At 39.3% G+C, this 26,103-nt stretch overlaps 1 protein-coding gene across 1 annotated transcript in view; it reads right to left on the reverse strand.

Annotated features, from left to right (window-relative positions):
* Nucleotides 1-1,180: 1,180 nt before the first annotated feature.
* Nucleotides 1,181-26,103, reverse strand: part of acacb (acetyl-CoA carboxylase beta) — a 53,168-nt gene continuing 28,245 nt past the window's right edge. Inside the window, 33 exon segments of the mRNA XM_036598354.1 lie at nt 1,181-2,343; nt 3,622-3,758; nt 3,902-4,072; nt 4,394-4,548; nt 5,481-5,593; nt 5,952-6,129; nt 6,971-7,106; nt 7,364-7,460; nt 7,601-7,697; nt 8,237-8,357; nt 8,615-8,758; nt 9,407-9,517; nt 9,617-9,737; nt 10,431-10,528; nt 10,917-11,186; nt 11,437-11,559; nt 12,278-12,433; nt 12,643-12,846; nt 13,200-13,355; nt 13,597-13,812; nt 13,893-13,934; nt 14,077-14,133; nt 14,370-14,477; nt 14,633-14,732; nt 15,480-15,623; nt 17,184-17,207; nt 20,057-20,175; nt 20,432-20,521; nt 21,311-21,424; nt 21,529-21,642; nt 22,933-23,057; nt 24,470-24,558; nt 25,208-25,308. Coding sequence (XP_036454247.1) covers nt 2,214-2,343; nt 3,622-3,758; nt 3,902-4,072; nt 4,394-4,548; nt 5,481-5,593; nt 5,952-6,129; nt 6,971-7,106; nt 7,364-7,460; nt 7,601-7,697; nt 8,237-8,357; nt 8,615-8,758; nt 9,407-9,517; nt 9,617-9,737; nt 10,431-10,528; nt 10,917-11,186; nt 11,437-11,559; nt 12,278-12,433; nt 12,643-12,846; nt 13,200-13,355; nt 13,597-13,812; nt 13,893-13,934; nt 14,077-14,133; nt 14,370-14,477; nt 14,633-14,732; nt 15,480-15,623; nt 17,184-17,207; nt 20,057-20,175; nt 20,432-20,521; nt 21,311-21,424; nt 21,529-21,642; nt 22,933-23,057; nt 24,470-24,558; nt 25,208-25,308 — 4,161 coding nt within the window. The 3' untranslated portion in view covers nt 1,181-2,213.

Genomic DNA, 26,103 nt, shown 5'->3' on the forward strand with positions numbered 1-26,103 from the left:
CCTCAGGGCCCGAGGCACCACCCATTTCGAGGAACGTGCACTCACTGAGTGTACATTTCTAACACCAACACAATAAAAACACTGGATGAAATAACCACAGGTGTCCTTGTGAGAGTGTGCGAGTTGACAAAAATATTTTTATTCAAGCCATACATACTGGTGGCCATGATCTTTTAAAACATCCTAATCATTTACAGCAAAAATCAGTCAGGCACTTCATGATGAGACATCTGTTCTAATATGCTGTTCTAACATAGCTAACTGAAAAAATGACATTTTAAACACTATTAACTATTTGTAGCACCAAAACGGTTTCCTTGCAAGCTAAACAAGTGGATCTGATTGTTCAACCCAAATTATTATCGAGTCATGTTTAGTTACTGCGATATCTGCCATCTGTGTAAACTCTAATTTTGTGAGCATTAAAAAAGAAGCACTACTCATCTGAACACAACATCTCCCAGCATTAATCCAGGATACTCACAAGCTAAAAAGCATATACTGGCATTATTTTTGTTTTTGTAAGCAAAACCTGAGGAAGTTATACTGCTCAAACATACACACGTACAACCCTATGGCAGTCTGTCAAAGGTCCAGTGGCTATTGTTAGTTTATAATACTGATGTGTAATTAAATAAAAGCTGTATACATAAAATCATTTGGCAGGTCTGATACAAGTGAGCAGTTTCCCTGAAAGAACACTAATGCTGGTCCTACTCTATGTCAACGTCTTACAAGAATAAAAAGTGATCAAATTTGCTAATACAGCTAACGAACTGAACTTAGTAGCCACTAATTGTCTCATCCACAAATGAGTTCTTTACAGAACGCTCGTAAAAGTCTCACTTGGAGCACACAACGCAGTTTGTATCATTAATATCTAGAATGAGTTATTTATTCAACCTAATGAGAAACTGTAGAACAGACTCAGTTTATATCACAATACCTACATTTAGAGTCGGTTATTCATTCAGCCTAATGAGAAACTGTAGAACAGACTCAGTTTATATCACAATACCTACATTTAGAGTCGGTTATTCATTCAGCCTAATGAGAAACTGTAGAACAGACTCAGTTTATATCACAATACCTACATTTAGAGTCGGTTATTCATTCAGCCTAATGAGAAACTGTAGAACAGACTCAGTTTATATCACAATACCTACATTTAGAGTCGGTTATTCATTCAGCCTAATGAGAAACTGTAGAACAGACTCAGTTTATATCACAATACCTACATTTAGAGTCGGTTATTCATTCAGCCTAATGAGAAACTGTAGAACAGACTCGGGTTTTCCTCAGAGTTGTGTTCTACAGTTTCTTTGTCGGTTGAAAAGGATTTTGAACTCATTTGTGGATGGAGCACAACTAGGACAATTGGCCTGATGTCTGGTAATGCTATTTTGTAGTAGTTCAGTTTCATTTACTGTTGGCATCATTAGCATTTCAGATTAACTTAATCCTTTAAAATTACACCAATCAAAGCTATTTGGTTTTCAGTCTTCAACTCATGACAGTACATTCATGTGTCGGAAAAAGGCAGCTCCATCCAGACTCGGCATGTCAGACTCCAGTTCTGAAGGACAGTACTTAGTGTTATTGTCTAACTGCACTAATGACAGTAAATCAAGGGCTTGGAAATGAGCTTATAAGCTGATTTAGTTGTGTCAGGTTTAGTAGTGCTGCAGGACTGGAGTCGGACATCCTTTGATCTGGACCTTGACATATTATATGGACTGAAATAACAAAAAACGCAAGGCTTAAATGTGAAATGCAGGCAATGCTTACAGCATAAAGTGGTTGTACTTATTTGTGCGGTGATTTGTTTTTAAGGCAACAAGTGTGAAGGATATGAAAATTAACATCTTGAAGACAAAACGTACAAGTGCTCAGACATTGGTGCAGAGGAATAACCACCAAAAAAACAAAAACCCCACATTGAACATATCATGAAAGGTGAAATGCTCAATATCTGAACACAGAACTGAAAGAAATGTACTCGGAGTGACTTGGCATCTTCGTGTGTGCGTGTTTAGATCCTGAGATACAGACAAAAGAAAAGTCCTCTTTTATAGTCCATCTTATATTGTCTTACCTGCTTCTGACCCAGCTAAAAGTGGACAGCCTGCTTATGAATCCTCACCATCCACTCAAGGCTCGACTGGCATGTTTATTGTGCGTGGTGTTTAATCTGTATCTCCGGTGGTCTGTGTTTAGCTAGTGCTGGTGTTGTTGTCCATAGTGGCCAACAGGTGGGACACTTTGGCTCTCTGGGACGGAGTGATGTTCTGGGCCATGTGCATGATGCAGTCCATAGCGACCTCCGGATTGGCCTCCAGCAGGCTGTGAAAACACAACATACATTTGTTAATAAGTATCTAAATAGCGATTATTTCTATCTGTCAATCTCCTGGCTTTGTCTTCGACCAAATGACCAATGTAACTAGACTATTCCTGTTTCAAACCTGAACTTATTCACATTTATTTCTCTTGAAGAGTAACACAGCAATCATTGATTCAAAAGAGCTATTATATTAGTAAATATGTGAACATAAATATGCTGTACATGCATTTTAAAGATTAGTGTTTCCTCAAATACGGCAGCAAATATTAAGATATTCAAAGTGTAAATAAACACATTTTACAATTACTATTTATTTGCTGAATTTAACATGTTGAGGAAAAACACATTTTTGCTGAAGGAAAAGTTCTGGCAAATTTTATATTTTTCCAATATGTTAAACTCAGCAAATAAACAGAAATTGTGCAATAAAATAATAAGTTAAAAATGAAAATAAATAATTAAACAAACGACTAAATAATGACTGCTGCCATCATTCAAAGTTCTGCCTGTACAACAAGTGATTTCTTCCTTTATGGTGCCGTATTAGAAACCACATTGACCCCAATGCTTCCTGTGCCCACGGCTTTGTAGCAGGTCCATCAATAAAGAAACAACGGGATGTGAATGGAGTATTAAAGAGTAACTCCTCTACTTTTTCTACATTTCTGCATAATTAAATGGCCAGTGTCATTCAGAGTGGTTTGGTGTGAAATGCTTTGTTCTGGAGAGACTCAGAGTTTTTCACAGTGGTGGTGATAGGAACCAGACGTCCACCTCTAAAAGCTCCCTCACAGAAAGTTACTACATGAAATTGTTATGAATTCACTGCCTGATGACTGAGAGACTGTTTTATGATAGAAAAGGTTTCGGATTTAAAAATTTATTCATGGTGGAGGGATACATGCAGTGCATTATATGGCAAAATAGTCCCTAAAGAAAACCTATTTTTTCAGATTTTCCACTATTTTACCATCATCAACATTACATATAAACTCAAAGACTCATGTGGGTTCACTGGTTGTTTTAGATAGTAAATAATATGGCTATATTTGTGTTGTAGTCATGGCGACCCCTGGTTCCTATCACCACCACTGTAAACCATTTCATACCAAACCACTCTGAATGACTCTGTTTACTATTATATTATGAAGAATTTTTTTTAAAATCAGTGTTTAACAGTTTCTGCCTAAGGGCTAAAAGTAAGTTGTATGTCTGAATATGTGTGAAAGTGTTCACCTTTGCGTGTCCCTGAGGTGAAGCTGTTTTAGAGTATTTACCTGCGTATGTGTTTGAGAGCGTAGTCCCTCTTGAGGTATTTGATGTTCTCTCTGATGGCTGATCGTGTGCCGTCCTGCTGTGACAGATGTTTCTCCAGCCACTCCACCACAGCTTTATTATTGTCCCACAAATAGGCCTGGAAGAAAAACAACACTTTTAGCCCTTTAGGCCTAGAACACTTGTGCCATATAGCTTTAGATTACCTACTTCTAAATCCTTAAACCAGAGACTTACTGGCAAAATAAATAAAAAGCAAAAAAGCAAGAATCCTCTACTCACTTTGACGGTCCCCTCAGTCTCGATGAACCAGCGGCGCAGCATGGACTGGATGTGACCGTTGCTCAGGTCCTTGTTGGCCTGCACAATCTCACCCTTCGCCACCTCCTCCAGCAGGAGGCGCCGCAGACGCCAGTAGAAAAACAACCGAGCGTTCTTCCAGTCCAGGATATCCTGCAAACACATGACCAGTGTCTAAGATCAGTACATATAAAATAAGCGTAACTGCAGATGAGACGATTAACTGATTAAGCGTCAAACTAAGCTCAGAACTGATATTCTGTGATGCCTTTAAATGAGCCCAGATGAGAATCACGGTTCTGTATGCAGAAAACATGCACATACCTCCACTAACACTAATAAAATTAAACCTTAACATGGCAATGCTTGTTTGGTTTTACACAGATGGTCAGACGTTGGTGTTTACTGTAAAGAATTTGTTCATCGTGTCTGAAGATAAGGTAAGCGATAATTCATGTGTTAATTGGTTTTTACCGTGATGACGCCCTTCTCCTGCATTCTCCCAGGCGTGTCATGGAGGTCGACAAACTGCACAGCTACTTGGTGGTAGATGGGCAGAAGGAACTCTTCTCTGGCTCTCAGCTGAGCATCCAGCTCACTGCGCTCGTCCTCCGACAGCTCCACAGAGTCTGGCCACAGAGTCAGCATCAGTGCAGAATAAATACAGAGAATAAACATAGAAACAACACCAGAGATCAGCTGACTAACTAAACTGGGCAGTGCTGTGGCCCTCCAGCCCTGGACCTGGTCCATTATATCAACAGTATCAAATCAATACTTCATTAGTTCCATTTTGTAATGCGTTTGTGACTATTTTACACTAAATGCCAGTTGTGTGAACATTTCATGATGAATGGACTGGAGACGAGCAGAAATGAAAAATTCTCGACGGAACTAGAATTTAGGACACATTTGGCCAACAACCGAAACCAAAAACTCAAATTGGAAACCAAAAGAAATCATTTTTCATATAATAGTATATAGAATTTGCTGTTTCATTTGATGCTTTTGAATTCTAATAATGCTGACAATGTAAAGGCGAAAATCGCTGTGTTAGGAAAGAGAATGAAGAGAACTAGAGGACTATTTTAATTTTAATAAGCTTGCTAAAGAATACTAAATATTAAAAGGTTGAATTCCAGAACGCAAAACGTGTATGTGGTTTCTGAGCTCCTGTTTAGCAGTCTTAAAGCTTAGAGAAGAAACTTTGTAGAGAAGAAACAGCCATGAACCCACACCAGAAGGATTTAATGAAGGCATGTTTTAAGTAATAACTTCCAAAACTAGAGGTAAAAAAGTGATTACCAAAAGATATGGAGTTACTCAATATAGTATTATTTATGTGATTTCCATTAAGTACTATGATTAAATCGGTTAATGCTGAAAAGCATGTAAAATAAACAATGTTTTTTTAAGGATTTTAGAGATAAGATAGCCGTGTTACGATAGTGACAAAATATTAATATTAATTAATTAATTAATATTAATATGATCCCAGTTACCTAGTTACAGGTGTTACAGTCAGTTCATAAACAAAAACAGCCATAAGGTGAGAACTCACTGAGCTGTTCGGCCAGTCGAGCGTACTTAGGGTCGATCCTGCGCATCGTCTTCAGCAGATCCTTCTTTCTGAACTTAATCTCCACCGTTCCTTCTGCCTCTAATACACCACCCCTACACAGAGAGCGGGAGAGAGAAATGTACATACATAATGAACAGTGAAGACAGAAAAAGATGGTGATTAAGAGGAAAAACATGCAGAATATTAGATTTAATCTGAGCACATTTACATCTAAAAAGAAGTATCTGCACTGAAGTCAAGGCCAGGCTTAAGGGCAAAAGCAAGAGAAACAAGCAGGAACTGAAATTTCTGTGCATCCCCTCTATGTTACACTGCTTCTATTATAGACAATTAAAGAGGAATTAGGGAGAGAGAGATAAAGTCAGTGTCTCCTCCTGTATGTATATCTTCATAAAGCCCTGCGTGTTGAAATAGTAGTGGCTTTAAGTGAATGTGCTGCACTGAACCCACCTGCTCTCTCTGTCAGCGTAGAGCTCCATGTACTGAGGGTTGATAGTGGGGTCGATCACTACCCATGATCCTCCTCTCAGCTCAGCGTGGGGAGGGATGTAGACCAGGACAGGCTGACGGAACTCTCTCAGAGCATCCACAATATACGCGCCGAACTTCAGCACCTGGTCATACATGTCTAAAACACAAACTCAGCACATTAACACCACATTTCTCATCAATGTTAATACAAAACGTGCTGTACAGAAAAGAAGTAATAGGTAAGGCCCTTTAAAATCAAAGTGTCAGTAAACAGCTCAAGTGATGAGTTTTCGTTCCTCTCATGTTACTGTCTTTGTTCACCAGGTGCTTCAAAATCAAGTTAGTAATGTCAGTTAAGTCTGCAAGATCTGATCTGTGAAATAATTCGTGGCTGGGATTAATTTTGAGGCACTGCAGGTAAACAGCCAACAGGCTGTGGGCTCAGGCTGGAGGGTATTATGGCTTGCTGGGTGGGACGGGCTTGTACAACTATCAGCTGCTTGTGGAAGTGGACAGGCAACGAATAAGCTGAACAAGCATGTTAGCAATTATCAGGTGCTGCGTACATATGATAAAGCTATATAACCTCCACTAAATAACTTACTCGCAAAACCTAACTGCATTTTTCCAAGAAAACTGTTTTGGTTCTGCCGCAGCATCTGTTTTTGCTTTAATTTAATTTTGTCTCTAGCGAAGCTGAACTGCTTGGCTGTTATCAGTGATGCATCGCGATTCTTACTGTAGGGAGCCGTGTGTGATTTCTCACACCTAAACACACACAAAATAGTTACTTTATTTTTTTTTTATATTCAAACATTTATTTTTTTTATTGCAGCTGGATTTGTGAAGGCTGTTCCGTTGTGTCGTAGGTGTGTTAGTTGAGCATGCTTTTCAATGGAACGGAAAAAGGTTTTCTCGTCATTCATACATCACAGACAATTTATGTTAAAAAAAAATCCTTTGGATGGAAACGTGGACTAAGAAAGTTCTTTTCACACCTTTCATCCCTCCAGAGAAGCCTCTCCAGTTGGCGAAGACCATGAGGGGCAGATTCTCCCTGTTGAAGTCTTTGATGGCCTGAGCTGTTTTATATGCTGAGTCAGGGAACCACACCTGCCCAGCCTGCTGTACGATCTAACACAGACAGGCAGACAGACAGAAGAACAGGGATTTCAGGCAGATACTCACTGACTGAGTAACACAGCAGATTTCTGTGTTTTCCGTGCTATTCATGAAATATGCTATTCATATTTCGGTTTTTTTTTGATGCTTGACAACTTTCTCAGTCATTTTACAATCTTCTACAGCTGCATTCATCATTCTGGACACATCTAACATTTCTTACTCTTCACAGTGGTGGAGCGTTTCTTCAACACAGCACCAACACTCACCTTCGCCTCCGAGTCCAAATTAGCTGGATCTGCTGGGATGGTGAGCTCGACGGTCCGCGTTTCCACAGCAATGACTCCGAGAGGAATCCCGCCAAGCCTGCAACGAAGTGCCAAGCAAAAAGCACTTTCAGTACATCACCATATGAACAGAGTCGCACTAAAGCAAGCACACAGATTCAGAGGGGCTATGATATCATATGGGGACAGACAGGTTAACTAAACTGTGGGTAAGCTCACCTGGCCCTTCCCACCACCACCGTCTGAGCCCACACGGACATCACCTCCATGAAGGTACCATGGTCGAAGAAGCCGCTCTGCCACGCCCCCTTCACATCTATAAACACAATACAAAATAAGCAAATACACAAACACAATAATGAGCATCTACAAGAGTCTTATTACTCTCCTCGGAGCATAAAACATAAAATAATGCAGAAATTTAGTATAAATATATCTAAGCTCAGCACTAGTCAAAAGTTTGGATACATACGAATTTCTGTTCTTCATATTAAAGACTTTTTGACCTAAAGGCTTAAATGCTTGTGAACAGTGACGTTGTTTATGTATGAATTTATTTCCAAAACAAAACAACTTTAATGAAACAAACTATATATTTTTAAATGTTTCCTCCTGTATGATAAAATGAGGAACAAACTTTCAACTGGTACTGTAAATGTTTTTCTTACTAATCACCATGGTATAATAAGTTGTTTCTTATTCATCAATACACCAAATCTCTGCAAGACATTTAAGCTTTACATATCACATGGTGTAAAGTAATACAGAACATATTATACACACAAAATGAATAGTCAGTAGGACAGATTGTGTTAGAGAACAGAACTGATGCAGGGTTGTTAGTGGGGCTCTCACTGGGGTGGGGTCGTCCACAGAGCATCCACCGAGGGTCGTACGGAGCTTTGGTGGGGACAAACTCTATCTCTCTGTCCACTGGGTCAGTAGGGGGCATCACTGGCACTGGAGTAAACTTGTTCTGAAGCCACAAAACACCATAAAACACAAGATGATACCACATGTGACAACAGTAAAATACAGAACAATGACATATTTACAGTACTATGTAATTACACAGCGGATTGCCATACAATACAAAACTCTTCAGCACTACTCACTACAGTACCAGACAGTACCAACAGGTGGTGCTAATGTACTGATAAATATTAACACACTGCTGTTCTTAATAGCACTTTTTTTCTTGAGCTTCAAAACAATAAGACAAACCATTCGGACCTTTGGCATGTATGAGAGCCACTTCAGGATGGTGAAGACCCCCTCAAAGTCGTCAGGCACAGTGGTGTGTGTGACTCCGTTGTTGTGCATGATCTGCACTCCACCCAGCTGGTTATTGGAGGTGTACACCTCTCGGCCCAGCACCTAAACAACAGCAGAGAGAAAATAAACACACAAGTGACAGTAGAGAAAATGCTAAAGGACAAAAACAAGCTTGGAGTGCAGAGGATTGAAAATTAAAGAACGAAGAAGGCAGCAGAACTGCAAGTTTAGTTCATTAATGGTCATTAATTAGGTCATAAAAACCTTAAAGATCATTAATACCCAGTGTACCCAATGAAGATGTGATAAAGCTGACTGTTTAAAGCTGACTAATGTCGAAGACAAAGTGAGACCAGTAACCAGTAACATCTGAGCTTTAATGGTATAGATGAATGTGGGCTCACTATTTGGCAAGCAACATTTTTGTCCTTTATATTTATGTGCAGTAACTGCTTATTAATGACATTTAAAGTGTTTATGATCAAGTTAATGATCATTAATAAACTCATTTTAAACCATTCATAAACTTTTATAAGGGTAGTCTTACTGTAACGTGGTACTGATGTCTTTTACAACGTCATATAAATGATTCAGTGCATTTTTAATATCTTGCAATGCATATTTTTACATATTTTAAACATGTGGCAATGTAACTGCAGTACTAGAACTCTGTCCAAATTGTGTGGCCCTTAGTAACCCAGTAAGTAATGATTATGGGGCTACATGTATGATAAAGCATAAGTGTAAGACCTTGTTGAGGGCCCCTGCTCCAGTGAGGATAATGTGGGAGTTTTCCACTTGTATGACTCTCTGTCCCAGGCGAACCAGGTACGCCCCGATGCCTATAGCTCGACACGTCACCTACAGAGACAAATAATATTCCTCATCAAACAACATCATCATAACATTAACATCTGTACCAAAATCATACAAACTATCTAGTCACTAAGCAGCTCTCACCATGCTGATGGTGACAATCTCCTCGTACGCCTGTGATGACTCTCCTGCTATCATCCCCGACCCCCTGAGATTCTCCACCCCGAGACCCTCCTCCTTCCCGATGATGTCTGTAATGATGTACCTGCAGCAGGTAACAAAGGGACATCATGTCAAACCAGCAGTTTAATAAGATGTTATAGCACCACATTCTGTATCTATTAAGTAGGATCCCCCCCATACTTCTGCTAATGATAAGTGAATCCTAATCTTATATCTACAGCACACTGTCTTAAGCCTCATTTGGACAGGATTAAATTTACATGCAATCCCAGGCAGCAACAGGAGTAAAGCTCTATTCTATACCCAGTATTTATTGTATGTCCAGAAGTATTTGACCACGTGTTACGCAAACATTTCGTTTTGTAGAAAATACAACCCACTAGAAACTCATTCCTGCTGTAATTTCATTGGCATCTGGATGTAACAGCTGGGTAAACATTTTATTACAGACATCCTGCTAGCAAACTAATTCAGTTCGAATAAGACTATAATGAGTTGGAGTAAACAGTCCAGATAATAAAGAAAAGGGCTATTTAGACTGAACACTGACATGCAAATCAGACTGTATCATTATGTGATTATGTGCTGAAAAAATCTGCTGATATACGAAGGTTGTCCAAAAGGGAACAGAAAACATACAGGTGGATAAGATATTCTTCTGGTTTATATCTTAGATATGTGCAAAACATGGTCTGGTTGCTGAAGCTTAAAGCTAACTCAAAATGAGTGATAGAAAAAAATCTCATGGAAGCTATGAAAGGTGAAGAGGATTCACCTGGACTCCCCTTCCTCTTCCACATGGCGGCAGTGGACGGAGTTAGTTGTGCTGATGCGTGTGTAGTCCTGGGGGGTCAGGTACAGGTACTTAATACCCTGCAGGAAGAGTGAACACAGAGTGAGACCACAGAAAAACACCAGTGAGACAACATCTGTACAGCACAACACAAAGGCCCACCAAGTACAGACAAAAACGTTTTTTTAGTCACGTACTTTAGTCCATGTTTAAAGATAACAGTGTGTCATACAGTATCAGAAACCACATAAATAAGTCCATTAGAGATGAACAGCTCCACACAGTTTGAGGCAAGTGTGATGATTTAGACATGCAGTTGGCATCATGCTAATTCTAAACTGAAGAATCAAACATTACATTTGGAGTAAATGAAAAAAACATATAAATCACTATCAATCAGATGGTTTCAGTAAATTAACTAATCAAGCATTCAAAGAGTGTCAACATTTATTAATTGAAAGCAGTCACCTTGTAGGGGTCACTGGGGTCGAGCCAGGCCACCTGAAACTTGTTCTGGACCTCTGCAGCCAGACCAATGCGAGCACCGCTATTGGCTGAGATGTAAATACGTGGGATGCCCTCGACCCGGGCCAGCTCAGACGCTCGCAGGAACAGCTGGTCCTCCTGGGGTCCGAAAGAACCGATCCGATACGTGATGTCATTACAGATCACGATGATCTCCCGTCCCTCAGGGTACTCCGGAGTCTTCATCGTCATCCGGAACGCCACCATCCCGGCCTGAATGAAAACAGAGAGCAATTACACGGTTTATGCAAGTACAAACTACGTATGCCTTATTTGAATACTCAATTAAAGAAACACCAAAATGAGTTCAGATATTTATATACAGTAGTGGAAAAAAATGCTGTTTCCAAATGAAAAAATGATCAAAAGCTACAGAAAAAATGGGACTCCTAGCAACCAGGAAGACCTGGTAGACACCAAAAGTGTCTCCTTCAGATCAACAGCAATGCAAGGTGTACAATACCTCGTTGTCCCCAGGCAGTCGGTTCATCTGTACGAGTCTGCCCTGAGGATCCAACACCAACTCATTACACTGCAGCACATCTTTAGGGTAGCTGTCGTCCGGCCCCCACAGCTTAAACAGAGCCTGCCAGACAAGGAGACCAAGGATAGAGCAGTTGCATTAAAAGTGACAACAGTTCCATTAACGTATCTCTCAAAGCTTAAGAGAGAGAGAGCGAAAAAACAGGACAGCTGTTACAGATCTTAGAGTCTGAGTCAAGAAGAACACAAAATACATTATAAATAACCACAGTTATAGTTACATTAGCTTACATGCAGCCTTTTCTGCAGTGATGCCATTGGTCCATTCCAGTGAACATACGCATTGTTCATGCAATAAATTTGGCACTTGGCTGGCAGTTATGATTTGGTGATATGACAATTTACCAACTTTAGAGCCATCCTTGAATGAACAGTAAATGCAATGAACAGTAAATGCAATCCAGATCTAGACGTCAGGCTCTTTTTGTAAACTCGAAACGGTGAACCCTTAGAATTTGTGGTTATTGCTGGTAAAAACAAAAGTATGTTGCATTTTTTCCCCCACTCGGATATCTCACTGAAACAAGTGGTGAAAATCTGCAGATTCTAAACATTCAAATGAATGTAAAGTTTGTTGATAATCAATTATATAATTATGTAACTATGTGAATAACACAGCAAATAATAATATCAATAATAATAATTATTAATTTATTAATAATTATTATACAGTTCTCCAGCTAAAAGGGTCAATGCCCTCACTGTAAGAACATGTTTTAAGATGAAGTGTGTATAATATCAGGTTGAGAATCTCCACACACCTGACGGAAGAGCTCAGGGAAGTCGTAGACGTAGGTGGTGCCGAGGCTCTGGGCCTGGAAGCGTTTGGCCTGCAGCAGGTCTTTAGTGACGTAGGGGGTGTTGATGAGCATTCCGTGTAACGGGCCATGCTTCCCTGTGTACGACTCGAACATGATCTACAAAACAGAGGGACACAGACAACAGAGTCAAGACCCAGAGTCGCATACAACATAAAACACACAAGCCTTCATTAAAATGTGGAAAGCTTTAATGAATTCATTTCTTTTCAAGTATTTGTACTGACCATCTACTATTTCAAACTATTAGCACATTAACTTTATGTAAATTGTAATCAAACTTTAGAAAAAAATAATTGAGAGGTCACCTGTCCCGTTGTGGGGTCCGTCACCTCCTTGTAGAGGCTGATGTCGAGGTAGTATCCGCTTTCGTCGGTGATAAAGAGGCGGATTGGGATGGTGTTTCCGTTGGGAGTCAGACGGATTCCCATCTTCAGCTCAGCCTGCAGCACACGCAGTTTCCACAGACGTCGGCCGTAGCGCATCACCATAGTGCGGACATTCTCCACAATCTGAGAGAGGAGACGTGAGACACAGTAGAATGGCGTTAGCTTTCAGCCAGCAGATGGAGCTAAATCTAACAGCTTCAGAGTAGAAGTGCAGCCTCCACCAATGACTCCTGAAAACATTACATCTTTAAAGCCGTAATTCAGTAAAACTCAACTGTACACAAACGTCTGCTGGAGCTACGAGGTAATGTAACTAACAAGTAATAAAAGCTTACACCTCACCAACTAGCATGGTGCTAGCTGCATACATAAACCATCACTCACTCACCTGAAACAGTGTGGAGTTATGTGGTTTCTGACTCTGTATGGCACACTGTTATCTATAAACATGGAACTGCCATGTTCTGGCTGCTCACCTTGATGGGATCCATGATGACAGTGGGGACAAAGTTGAGGAAGATGTGGTTGCAGTCTGTGCGTGTCGGAGTGTTACTGAACGCCACCTCCAACTCATCCAGCGCCTCCAACAGCAGGCGCTCGCCCTCGTTCTGCAGGTACTCGAACGAGGCCTCCTGCACACAGGCAGGAAAGAGTCAAATAAAATCTGTTTAATAAAAGCTCGCTATTGGCTTAACATAAACACTTTTAGATTTCAGATTATAAAAAAACAACAAGGGCACCACAAATGGAGCAACACAGTTTTAGACCCACTCAGTTTTCTAATTATTTGAACTTGGGAAGTTATAAACGACTAACAGAGTAATTTTATGCATCGTATATACACACACACATTTCTGTGGCGGTGGATAATACCTTGGTGACAAGGTCTGAGTGGCGGACGATGGCTCTGATGAAGAAGCGGTAGTCAGTGACCTCAGCACCCTCCTCTACGCGAGCAGCTCCCAGGTACAGGTGCATCTTGTGGTTGGCGCAGGGAACGGCCTTTAAGTCGAAATTCCTCATGCGGTTCAGCTCAAGCTGGAAGGCCAGAGCCGGCTCCAGATTCCGATAGATCCGGTCCTCCTGAAACTGCGGCGAGAGGAAGCGGGATACGGTCAGATACGGGTACTGCACCGATGCATTTAAAGTTTGAATTTATTTTTTTTTACCTCATCTCTGGCTCTGAAAGTGAAGAACTTGGGAAATTCCCTCTGTTTAAATAAAAACAAACATGTTTACACAAACAACTACGCACACATTTCTACATATCTATTTTATTTTAGTGCATTCATCAATATTTTTGTTATTTATTTTTGTGTTAACATTTGAATATCAACTTTCACCAGCACTTACTTTCTGTGCCAGCAGGAACGTAATTCTTCTGATTCCGTACTCATATAGCAGAGCTTTCTGAAAGAAAAAGAGACACAAAGCAAGGTCAGAACAGCTTTAGCGTGGTATTATTCAGCCATTGGGATAAACTGACAATAATTAAATGTGCAAATAAAGGCACTAAATTAAATAAATCAGGACCGAAGCTATTGAGACTAAATCTGCCCCAGTATACAAATGCTTCACTGCTGGAGGGATGGCAGACTGAAGTGGAGAGGAGCAAAGTGAGACCATATGAGATTCATTCAACTCACTTTGGACTGAGCAAAGTCAGTGAACGCTTTGACCAAAGCATCATCGTCCTCAGTGTCAGCCGATTTGATTGAGACGTTGATGATGTGAATGGGATTCTCCCTCATGCTCTGCAGAAAACAGAGAACCACACCACGTGAAAAACACGACCATGGAACATCGTTATTTTTCTTCTCGGTTCTGTTTGAGCTATCTGTTCTCCCTGTAAGATACGTATATGTATGTGTGGTCTCTCTGCTAGCTCTGTGTGATCTCCAGTCCTTACCTTACTGCTCTCCTCATCGTAGAGGCCGGAGACAGAGTCGGTGAACAACGAGCTCTCACACAGCGGGTCAGCAAAGCAGGAAATCACCTCATCAAAACACCTGAACGCATACATTTTCATTTTGAATAATTACTGAGCTTTCACACATACCTTCGGCTGCATTAGACAGAGCGGTCACTACTGATTATACTAGTAATTGAGTCATGTATTGATTATTTAGAGAAATAAATGAGTAGAGTGTTTTAAAAATAAAAAATACTTTGCTCTAACATTTTGACCGTTTCAGATTTTTAAAAAAACATGTTCAAGACATGTTCTCCCCCCCCCCACCTTCTCAAACATACTCCTATTAGCATCCCTCATCTTTTTCATCTTGTTCACTTGAGGAACCACTGCATTCTTTCGGTTAATCCATGTCACTTTATCGTAGTTTTGCGATGCTATAGAAACACTGTTAAAAAGCACTACTTTGATGAATTGAGCAAAAGTATCTTTCACTTGAGTAAGATAAACATAACCAGGAAGCCCCAGAAAAAATGTGAGATTCGATAAAAAAAATTTAAAACTTACAGATAAAAATGTGAAAAAAAAACATATAAAAGTGTGCACTAGGCTCCGTTTCATACTGCTTGTAAAAAATATGTTTAACGAATTCCACTCAATGTCTACACTGGTATTAACTTATTAAACCTCATCACTCTTAGGTTACAGATTCTTGTAGCATCTCCAGGTACTTTGCATGACTTTGGCGTCTACTGTCTGTCCATGTTCTGATTTGCTCTGGGATAAGCGCATCCACTAAACGACTAAACGACTAAACATGACAGTCCAGAAATAAAGTTCATACCTCTTAAAGTCGTCGAAGCACTGAAAGGCCACCATGGCTCCCATCCTCTGACAGGGAGGAGACAGCGATCCATCCAGGAAGAGCTCGCTGCCCTGCCGCCGCATCGTCTCAAACTGATCAGAGCTGCTCACCGCCAACGACAACCTGCGTGTTAGTGTTCGTGTGAGGAGTCAGGGCGTTAGTCACAAACCTGAACAAGAAAATACAGTGCTGACTGTACTGAAGCCACACAGAGGACAGAAGGTATCTGGAGCTACAACACAAGCCACTTCCACAACAAACCCATATTACTCTTATTTCTACATATTACTCACAAGAACTAACGTCTAATATCTTCTAGATGATTATTTGGACTTTGTGAATGGAAAATAGCACTGAATTTTCTCTCCATGATAGGTGGGGTGGTGGGAGGAGAAGGGAAAACATGATATTAAATAATATAATAATAAAATAATACAGTGACGACTGTTTTCATAGCAAACTGTGTAATATTATTGTATTAACACATCATGTTTATATTTTCTTGAACCTCTGCTTAAATAGAGAAATAATGAACCACTTGAATGTAAAACTCAGTCAGCTAGTTAGCTACATTAGCTAGCTAGCTTAGCTAGGTTAGTTAATGTTGTAGGTAGCCTAATACATTTTTGAAACATCTAAATTCAACAACTTAATATTTTGAACAAAATAGTAGGTAATAGTTTATAGCAGATGTCTTAAGACTTCTGTATTTTGCTCTAAACACCAAATTCCTCTCTTTTGCTCAGATGTGACTGTTTCATTCAGAAAGTTGAGATGCTAACTTAACCAGACTCTAAAACACAAAGATATATCTCCATTTTAGCATTAATAAACAGATAAAATACTCTTGGAAATACCATATAGAGTTTTACTCCATAAAAACAAGCTAAGTTTGTGGTTTTAGTGACCATTCCTCTCAGAAAATGAAGGGAGAGGAGTTAGCAGCAACGCTAGCAGCTCAGTAAAAGCGACTCCTATGCTAAGCTAAGCAGTCTTAAGGAGCTTTTCTCTGAATAAACATAAGAATGTGCTATTTAAACGTCTGCAAACAAGACTCACCTCCTTGTAGGCAGTGGATATTATTCAAATTTTTATTTTATGTGACTTTGCTAAATATGTTTCTCTTTATTCACCACACAACAGATGGAGTTAGTAAAGCATAGCGACTGTTACTACACTGAGGAGTGCTGTCCATCAAAATTCAATTATTGTAATTAAATGTGGATTTAGATTGATCAAATAAAACAACTAAAATATATATAAGAATTAAATAAACTATAATAAATATAAATATAACATTTCTCAGTTGTACAGATTGATGTCGGTTCGTCCTCAACCAAACATCAAGTCGCCCTTGTTGACTGGGAGCTCAGTTGATTGACACTTTTCAAAAATGATTCAGTATTTTCTGAAAAGCCCACAAATTACAATAAATTAGGAAGGACCTAAACCTGAGAGGTCTGTTCAGCTCAAACAGGTCTAACATGGCCACTGTTAGTCTTGTTACAGCTGCTGAACTGAACTGTCCCCTTCAGACAGGGCCTGTCCTTCTAAACACTATCAATCTTATTAGAATAATGAATGGAAAACGGTGCACCCAGCATGCATTGCTACAGACACACAGGCCAGGTGAAGACAGAGCATAGAGGCAGCTTGGTTGGCAGGGAGGAGCTCGTACTCTACCTGTTCAAGGTGGGACTGCTCCCTCTGTAACAAGAGCATTCACAGGTCAGTGTTAGGCGAGGGGTCATCGACCTTAACCTCTACACTTTAACTGCGTCAAGCCTTGGTTACAAAGCAGAGGACACACAGACTCCGGACAGAGCATTAATCAGAGCTGAGCAAAGAAAAGAACGATCTGACCTCTACATTTTATGGGTTAAAAGTCAGAGTTCAACCCTACAGTAGATAAAAAAACACTAAAGTTCCTGCTGAAGGACTTCACAAAAGACTGATGTTTAAATAGACTGCAGGTCATGCAGCACTGCAATGCGCGTGGCTGTTGAGTTAGGCACTCAGATATAAGCAAGTTATATATATTGTTACTGTCATAACAAAACATTTATTCAGTTTTTATTCAGTGTTTATTTCAAATGCTGCAATATACATCGTAAATGTCACGGACCAAAATTACTATATCTTATAACAGTAACATTTGGGCTGTCATAGTTAATTCGTTACTATCATGTGGCATGATAAATCTGTATCACTAGTTTTTTAACTGTGTAAACACATTTTCCAAGTCTAAATCCACTGTATGAGTTTGAGTTTAACCACTGACTGTATATATGATGATATATTCACTCTTTGACTGTATGATATATAAATCCTTTGATGTTTGACTGATGATATATAAACCTATTGTGTATATGATATACACAATATATATATATATATATATATATATATATATATATATATATATATATATATATATGAGTATATATCATACACTCATGTGTATAGCATATATATAGTCAATGAGTATATATACTCATTGACTATGTATATGCTATACACACTCCTTAACCATATAAATGATAAATATGATATGTTTACTCTTTGTTTGGAACATGCAGATGCTGTTGCTCTCACTGTACATCAGTGATAAAAATTGTAAACTGCATTCACTTAGTGTTATTCATCACAATTCATTCTTTTAATCATTTGACAGCCCTAATTAATATACATTAAAGTTAAGAATGTTTTTTCCTTCTCTTGATATATTCCATTTCAGCGATACAAAAGCAAGGTTTTGTTATGCCAGAGACATTATATGTCATGAAAGTTCTTAAGTAGGAACTTAACAGTCATAAAAAAGTCTGGGCGCCACCAGTCAACTGACATTTTGTTGATTTTCTAAGTGAAAACAAGACATCCTCTACAGAAAACACACTTATGCACATTTTAATACACACTTTCTATTTGCTGAATTTAACATTCAGGAAAAAATAAAATATAAAATGTGACCTGTGTTTTTTCTCAATATATTTAACTCAGTAAATAAACAGAAAATGTGGACTAAAATTTGCAGTTTCTCTGTAGAGGGTGTGTTCACTTATGTTCCTTCAGAAAATCAACAAAATGTCATTTGACTGGCATAGAACTGTATATCAAAAGTGTTACTGAATAGATTATTAGATACAAAACAGAAAGGAAACCACTCTGCAGTGAATAATAATCATTTAATATGTCAAAAATGTGATTTGCTGTGATTAACCAAGCTGCTCAAGGTGGAAGCTACCAGATCAGAGGAGAAGAGGAAGGCTAATATGACTGAAATCAGGCATCTGCAAATCAAGTCCTCATTATTGCTACGTTCTCCAAAAGCACTGAAGTGGTGTTCAGATAAGCTTCATGTTTATCCTGGTACATAACACCTCTGCTCACTGATAAATCGCTTGAACCACACCAGTGGGACTCCATACGCTCTCACTGCAAACCGCTAGCCCCTGTACAACCACCGTGAAAGTTAAGGAAAGAGTCCAATAAAGTGAATGGCTGTACATTTTAGGATGGACATACAAGGCCTGCCCAGTGTAGCTTTAGCACAGGCTCTAAAACCACAGGTTTAGCCCTGCTAGCCCCGTTAGCATGGTGAGAGTGAGAAGTTGCTTTAGTGGTGCACACCCTCCACTGCAATACCAGTTACACAGTTAATTAGTGGTTTTAAGAAATAAAGAGGCCGTTACGTGGGTTTGGGCATGGAGTTGCTCACTCTGGTGTTCGGCTCTCTTTTGTGGGGAAACATACATAAGACACAAAATCAAAATGGGAAAATTAAAAGAAAAAAGCAAAAATGCAGCGCTGAAGCCTATTTGTAACTTTAACCACTAGTGCTTATGCTGACAGTTTTAAAAGTATTACAGATCGCCTACATCATTAGAGCCAGATTAGTAGAGTCTGATTACGTACGACAGAGTTTCTGTTAACATCTAACAACTGTGTGATTTATTCAAACGCTTAGCCAAATTAGCTTTAGCCACAAATCAAATTTAAACAGTTTCCTCTTTTACCCCAAATGTAGTCGATCAGCCAAGACATGTTTGCCATCAATTAGCATAGTGCTAACTGGATGCCTAAATCGTGTCACACTAGAGTTGTTCAGTCATCTCAAACAGACTTAATTATGTGCTAAGTACATTAGCATAGCCAAAAACATTTGTAGTAGCCAGGTTGAAGGCAGAATTCTGTCTGTACATTAGCGTTTATAGAGAACAGAGTGTCAGAAACCACATATACAAGTCTATTAGAGATGACCGAACAACTCCACACTGCATGTGAAGCATGTGAAGACACAGACATGCAGTTAGCATCATGCTAATTGGTAAGATATTAGCTACATCAGCCTTGTAACTGCAGCGTAAAACCTAAGAAGCAAACTTCAGACACATCTGGCTGATCGCCCACGTTTGGAGTGAGGGGGGAAAGATTTGATTTGTGGCCGAACCATTGCTTTAAGCTCAGATCTGGATGGAATTTGCTAGAAGCTCAGGGCACTCCAGATGTGTGGGTGTTGGGGTACAGATTAGGGTGGGGTAAAGGTTTCACCCTACCTGTTAGGATGGGATGAGGGCAGCATGAACTGAAATAGTACAGCACACGTCCCGTCCTGCAGCTGATGGTGCTGGAGGCTGTTCAGCTCGTAGGCTATATAACCCCTCCGTACGTACACCTGAACACATACAAACGCTGTTATTCACAATACACTAAAGGCATAAAACCTGAGGAGGTAGAGTGTTATAAGCAGTGCCTAGCGACATCTTGACCATCCTTATTGGTAAAATAATACAAACACTACATGCCCAAACACTAGAAACATTCATTATTCTTATTATTTATGATGAAGCCTTTGTATGGCGTATGTGTGTCCTTCACTACTTTCTCTTCAAAGAAAACAAACAGAAAAACAGACAATAATCAAAATGTACCTCTAAAGCAGCCATGCACACCACCCGGTTGCTGTGGTAGAAGAAACTGGGCAGAACATCGAAGATGGAGGTTTCAGACATGATGAGTTTCTGTTGAGGAGAAAAATATGTGAGGAGAAAGAGGAAGTATTAGATAAGAAGCTTAATTTCTACACAAAGCCCTATTTGAGCTGGACTGGTTTTATCTGGGGAGGTAATTCATTTAAACCCAGCATGAATCTTACAGTCTGACGGTAATAATTGTGGAGTGATTTTAATCCAGTGTGAATCTGCAGCGTGTGTAGTTTTACAGTCTGACGGTAATAATTGTGGAGTGATTTTAATCCAGTATGAATCTGCAGTGTGTGTAGTTTTACAGTCTGACGGTAATAATTGTGGAGTGATTTTAATCCAGTATGAATCTGCAGTGTGTGTAGTTTTACAGTAATAATTGTGGAGTGATTTTAATCCAGTATGAATCTGCAGTGTGTGTAGTTTTACAGTCTGACAGTAATAATTGTGGAGCGATTTTAATTCAGTATGAATCTGCAGTGTGTGTAGTTTTACAGTCTGACGGTAATAATTGTGGAGTGATTTTAATCCAGTATGAATCTGCAGTGTGTGTAGTTTTACAGTAATAATTGCGGAGCGATTTTAATCCAGTATGAATCTGCAGTGTGTGTAGTTTTACAGTAATAATTGTGGAGTGATTTTAATCCAGTATGAATCTGCAGTGAGCAGTTTTTAAAGTCTGACAGTAATATTTGTGGAGTAATTGTAATTCAGTATATATAATAATATGACATTACACAAACACTTTATCTGAACCAGTTGGCTAATCAAATCCCATACATTACATTAAACAGCCGCCTCAGGCAAAACTAATCTATCTGAGCTCACCTTCATGTTTTCAGGGCAGAACTGGTGGCCGTACATGTCTATAGCAGACAGAAAGATGGACTCCACCTGGTTGTGTCTCACCTCATATGAGGGTAAATGAGACGCAATGAGTGCCTGCAAAACAGGAAAAACTCTTCATCCTGCTGCACCATGAAGGCTAATCACACAGGTAGATCAGAATGGGTCAAAGATCAGACGCGATCAACCCCCCTACTTACCTGTCTGGCACACAGAGCGACTTTTGAGTTCTCCATCTTACTGAGCTGAGTGAAATCATTCAGAATCACCATAACATCATCCGGCAGCGTTGGGTCCCGCCCACACAGCTGGTCCTGCCAATCAGATCACACAAGTGACCTCGAAGTTCCCCAATGATTTACTAGAGTGTTAACAAACAAATACACACACTGGCCCTTGTTCAGCAGAGCTGCGTAAAAGAGTGCAGCTTTGACCACTTTTAATGACGTGTGAGCTGCTCTGCGTCTGACTCTTATAAAACATGGAAATGAGTGGAGATTTGAGCCCAAAGAGTGAATCAGTTTCAGTGCGTGAAATCAAGCACCAGCCTACGAGCATCTCATTTACATATCATTTACATGTAATGTGCCCTAATCCATGCCGATGTTTCAGTAGAGAGCCAATAAAACAACAGCATACACCAGCTCAGGAGCCAATGGCTGTGCTCGCAGGCAGAGTGTGAGGTCGAGCAGTGAGTGCACTGCTCCCCCTAGTGACCAAACTTTATACCGTTAAAATTACAACCACTGGAAAGAGTAAAATGTGAAATAAAAAAAATGTCTTAGTTTTTTATGTTTAGTTGACATGATTATTTTCCTCTAATAACATGTCTAATATGTAGTATGTTTTTATTTGGAAATAATATGTAATATGTCTTTAAATGGAACATGGAATAGTTGCAGCATTTGTTTATTTTTTTGTACTGAACTGCCATCTGCACACATTCTTAGTAATATAGTTATTGTCTACTTTTATTCATATTACTGGGGATATTGATAATTACATACAAATTTACACACACTCCTACCAGATGCGAGTTTAACTGCACAGATGCGCCAAAGATGAAAGTGATGAACAAAACTTCAGTGAAATTTGTGTGTGTTTATTTTTCGATCACATTGGACTGTACGCAACTTTCATTAATAAGGGCCACTGTACATTTAAACATACAACAAATAAATGCAAAAAGCTGAAGCCATACCAGAAATACGGCTGCTCAGTTTTGCTTATATTCATGTAGAGGGACATTTTTTTCTGTTTTTTTTTTTTGCAGAAATGTCTTTTTAAACACAATATTATCTTCCATAAAATCAATCTTACAGTAAATAGTTGCTTGTATCTTTCACACTGTGAACTCAACACACAAACAAAATTGTCAGCATCAACTATTCACAATGCAATGACAGCAGTTAAATTGCCCAAGTCTGGTTTATATTTTGACCGAGATGTTAATATTGAGCTAAAGGAGCGATGTTAGTCCAGCAGTACTTCAAACAGAATGATGAATGATTTAACTAATATGTCAAAATACACCATTACTGCCTTAAGTCTATTTGGATGAGAGTGGCTGCTAAATCGAGTAAATATGAATCTAGAAGACTTACTATGAGCATTGTGACGAGAATGTTCTTCTTGGAGATCTGAGCGTGGGAGAAGATGTACTCCAGCACAGGGGTCATATCCGGTTTATGCTGCTCCCTCAGGTTTATCACACATTTATCATAGGTGGCTAGGAGAGACAGAGAGATAGAGAAGGGCACAACTCATTTTGTGATTCACATTAAACATAATAGTGAAAAACATGATGGTGGAATTATACCACATCGTTCTCTGAAACTCCAAAATACCCGATTAAACTAATTATCAGGTCTTCTCTGAGCTGAGTCACGCATGTTAGAGCAGGGACCCAAGAAATAGTGTAGTGCTACGGCGCTAAGAAACTAGATTTAAACCTTTTCATTTATTAAGGTTAAAGCTGCACTATGTTCATTTTTTTGTTAAAACCGAAAAAAGTGTCATAACTGAGTGAAGAGAGTAAAAACAGGCTAAAATATGGTGACTGTACGCTGCTGCACGTCACTCTATAAAGCAGGGGTCTTTAATTTAAATTCAGTAAGGTCCAGTTAAAGAACATTTCCTCGAGCAAAGGTCCAGAACATCATAATGTCTAACTTGCATCATGATTCAGTGCCATATACTGTAAACTGAAGTAGCCTAGTAGGTATATCAACATCTTATGTAGTCAACAACCAAATGTCAAATCAAATAAAGTACAATTCAGTAACATTTCAACAATATTGGTCAGTTTTCTCTTTTTAGAGCACACCATGTGAAATAATCTGGCTCACTTTCTTCTCCGACTGCTGTCTCGCCTCGTCCCTCCCCTTTGTGTGCGTCACTCAGTCAATCTTAGTGTTCATCGTAATGCACAGATCTGATTGGCTGAGTAGCGTCTCATGTAATATATACAACGCATGTGATTGGTCTGTGAGTCTCCCGAGCCGCTAAACCGGTACCGTAATGACTAGAAATGTTACGCCGAATAAAATAGGACCACCCAACGAAATTAAATAATTCTCCATAGTTTATCGGTTATAGGTCCATTTCTGCAGAGGACAGTGTCTGGGTCCGGACTCGGACCGCGGTCCGCCTATTGGTGACCTCTGCTATAAAGCCTGAAATAATCATTTAAAAGCCAGAGGCGTCAGTCGTTTTTCACACCACGTACATCCTTATGTATTAAAATCACACATACAGATTCAAAAAGAAGGTCTGACTTGATGTTTAGGCCTCAAATGATCTCAAAATCAACAGCATACTCATGAAAATATGATGACAACAGCAGATAATTCACTCACATCCTCAGAAGACGCATCGTTCACCAAATCTAGACTGAGTTCTCTTTGAATTCTCTTTCAATCATCAGATTCATCCACTCAGGGAAGGGGAGCTGAAGCACATCCCACCTTTCAAACTGTTCTACCACACGCTACATTACACATTTCCACCAGAGAGGTCTCCAAATCCCCAAAACTTAGAGAGTAGCTTTAAAAATATAAGCTCAGATGTGGCTCTAATCAGCATTTTTGAGAGTGAGCTGGATGTTTGTGTCTTTTTCCAGGGAGAATAAGAATATTTTACTTTGCTGAAACTGCATCTCCACCTGCAGGTAGCGCCGCAGCAGGTCCAACACCACAGACTTCATATAGCCTCGAATACCACTGCGATACCTAAACATAAACAAACAAACAAACAAACAAACAAACACACCTCAGCATGATGGTAAGATACTGAACTTTAATTAACTCAAGCAAACATGCAAATGTGGCTAAAGCTATTTAGCAACACGATATAATCGGCCTATCACTTACTGGTGGCTATATTTTAATTATGATCAACATTAGCATGTTTTATTGAACTATTCCTCCACTTTTCAGTCTTCCATACACAGATTAAACCTAGTCTTTGCCCAAATTACCTATAAAATTTTGATTTTAAAAACTAGCTGATAAATTAGCACCAAATGGAATGTATGTGAATGTATCTGTTAACAGTCATCGAGGGAATGCTCAAAGAGACGATATGTTTCACCTAAAAGTTATCTAAAATGCAGGCGTGGTCTGAAATAAAGGTTAGTGTAATGGAGTGCATGCTATATATACAGCATGATTGCGCTCTCTAAATGATAACTCACCCCCGGCTTGCTTGCTTCCTTTATTTCCCCATTACCATTTCTGACTCATTTTAATGGCTCACTGGACTAGAAAACACGTGTGGCTGTGTTTTTTCCACTGTATCTGACTGACTCAGCGACCTTGAGATATGCTCTGGAACTCCAGCTCCACTTTAAACAGCCCTGATAAGACCGGGGGCGCTCACCTCTGCACCAGCTGCACGATGCTCTGAGTGTTTATGAAGAAAACCTCACGGTCTGCTTTCCTCTGCAGAGTGGCCGCATGACTGTCCAGGATATTGGCTATCTGTGGCAGCAAGCCGTTCAGGAAACCGGTGTCAATGTGATTGCTTTAACCATTCAATTGATTATTGAACAATATTGACTCATCAATCAATAAATAACAGTTACTACCATCAATATTCTGGCATTTTCTAACCACTGTGTAATTGCTGAGGATAAACAGTTAACTCTCAGAAGTGCTGTCTTACTATTGTTATTTTGTTGTAACATCTAAATTACATAATTAACTAAATTTTTGGCTCTAAATTTGGCTCTGATTGATTCTGCCTTTCTTCTATTTGATATCAAGCAATGACAAATTAAGATAAAAATGTGCAAGGTGTTGTCATCAAATTCAATAAAAAGATCTAATTACAAACACAAATGTAGCATTGCTGAAAGTTTACAATCTGTTCTTTCCACATAATTCACATACTTTTATTACTCTTAGCAGTAACCGTAACTTAAGGGATAATCCGGTCTTGAATTTTCCTCAAGGGAAAATGTTTTACTACATAAACGTCAGTCTAGCCATCAGTCTCTGTGTTCTGTGTGATCCTGTTCACTGTTCTAGCTTCACAGCACTTTTTTATCTTTTATTTATCGCTGCAACAGCCTGTTAGCTGACTGTACTGTATTGGAGTTTGTGGTAATGCAATCCACAGGTTGAATCTTTACTGCACTTTCACAGTAAAGCAAGCTTTTAAATGTGTTATACTAATAAAACCATATAACACTAACGTCATACTTCTTGTCATATAATACTGCACTTTCACAGGATGCTGAGATACATGTACATATTTATATAATTTTTAAACAT

The sequence above is a fragment of the Colossoma macropomum genome, unplaced genomic scaffold, assembly GCF_904425465.1.
Source record: "Colossoma macropomum unplaced genomic scaffold, Colossoma_macropomum, whole genome shotgun sequence".
Lineage (NCBI taxonomy): Eukaryota > Metazoa > Chordata > Actinopteri > Characiformes > Serrasalmidae > Colossoma > Colossoma macropomum.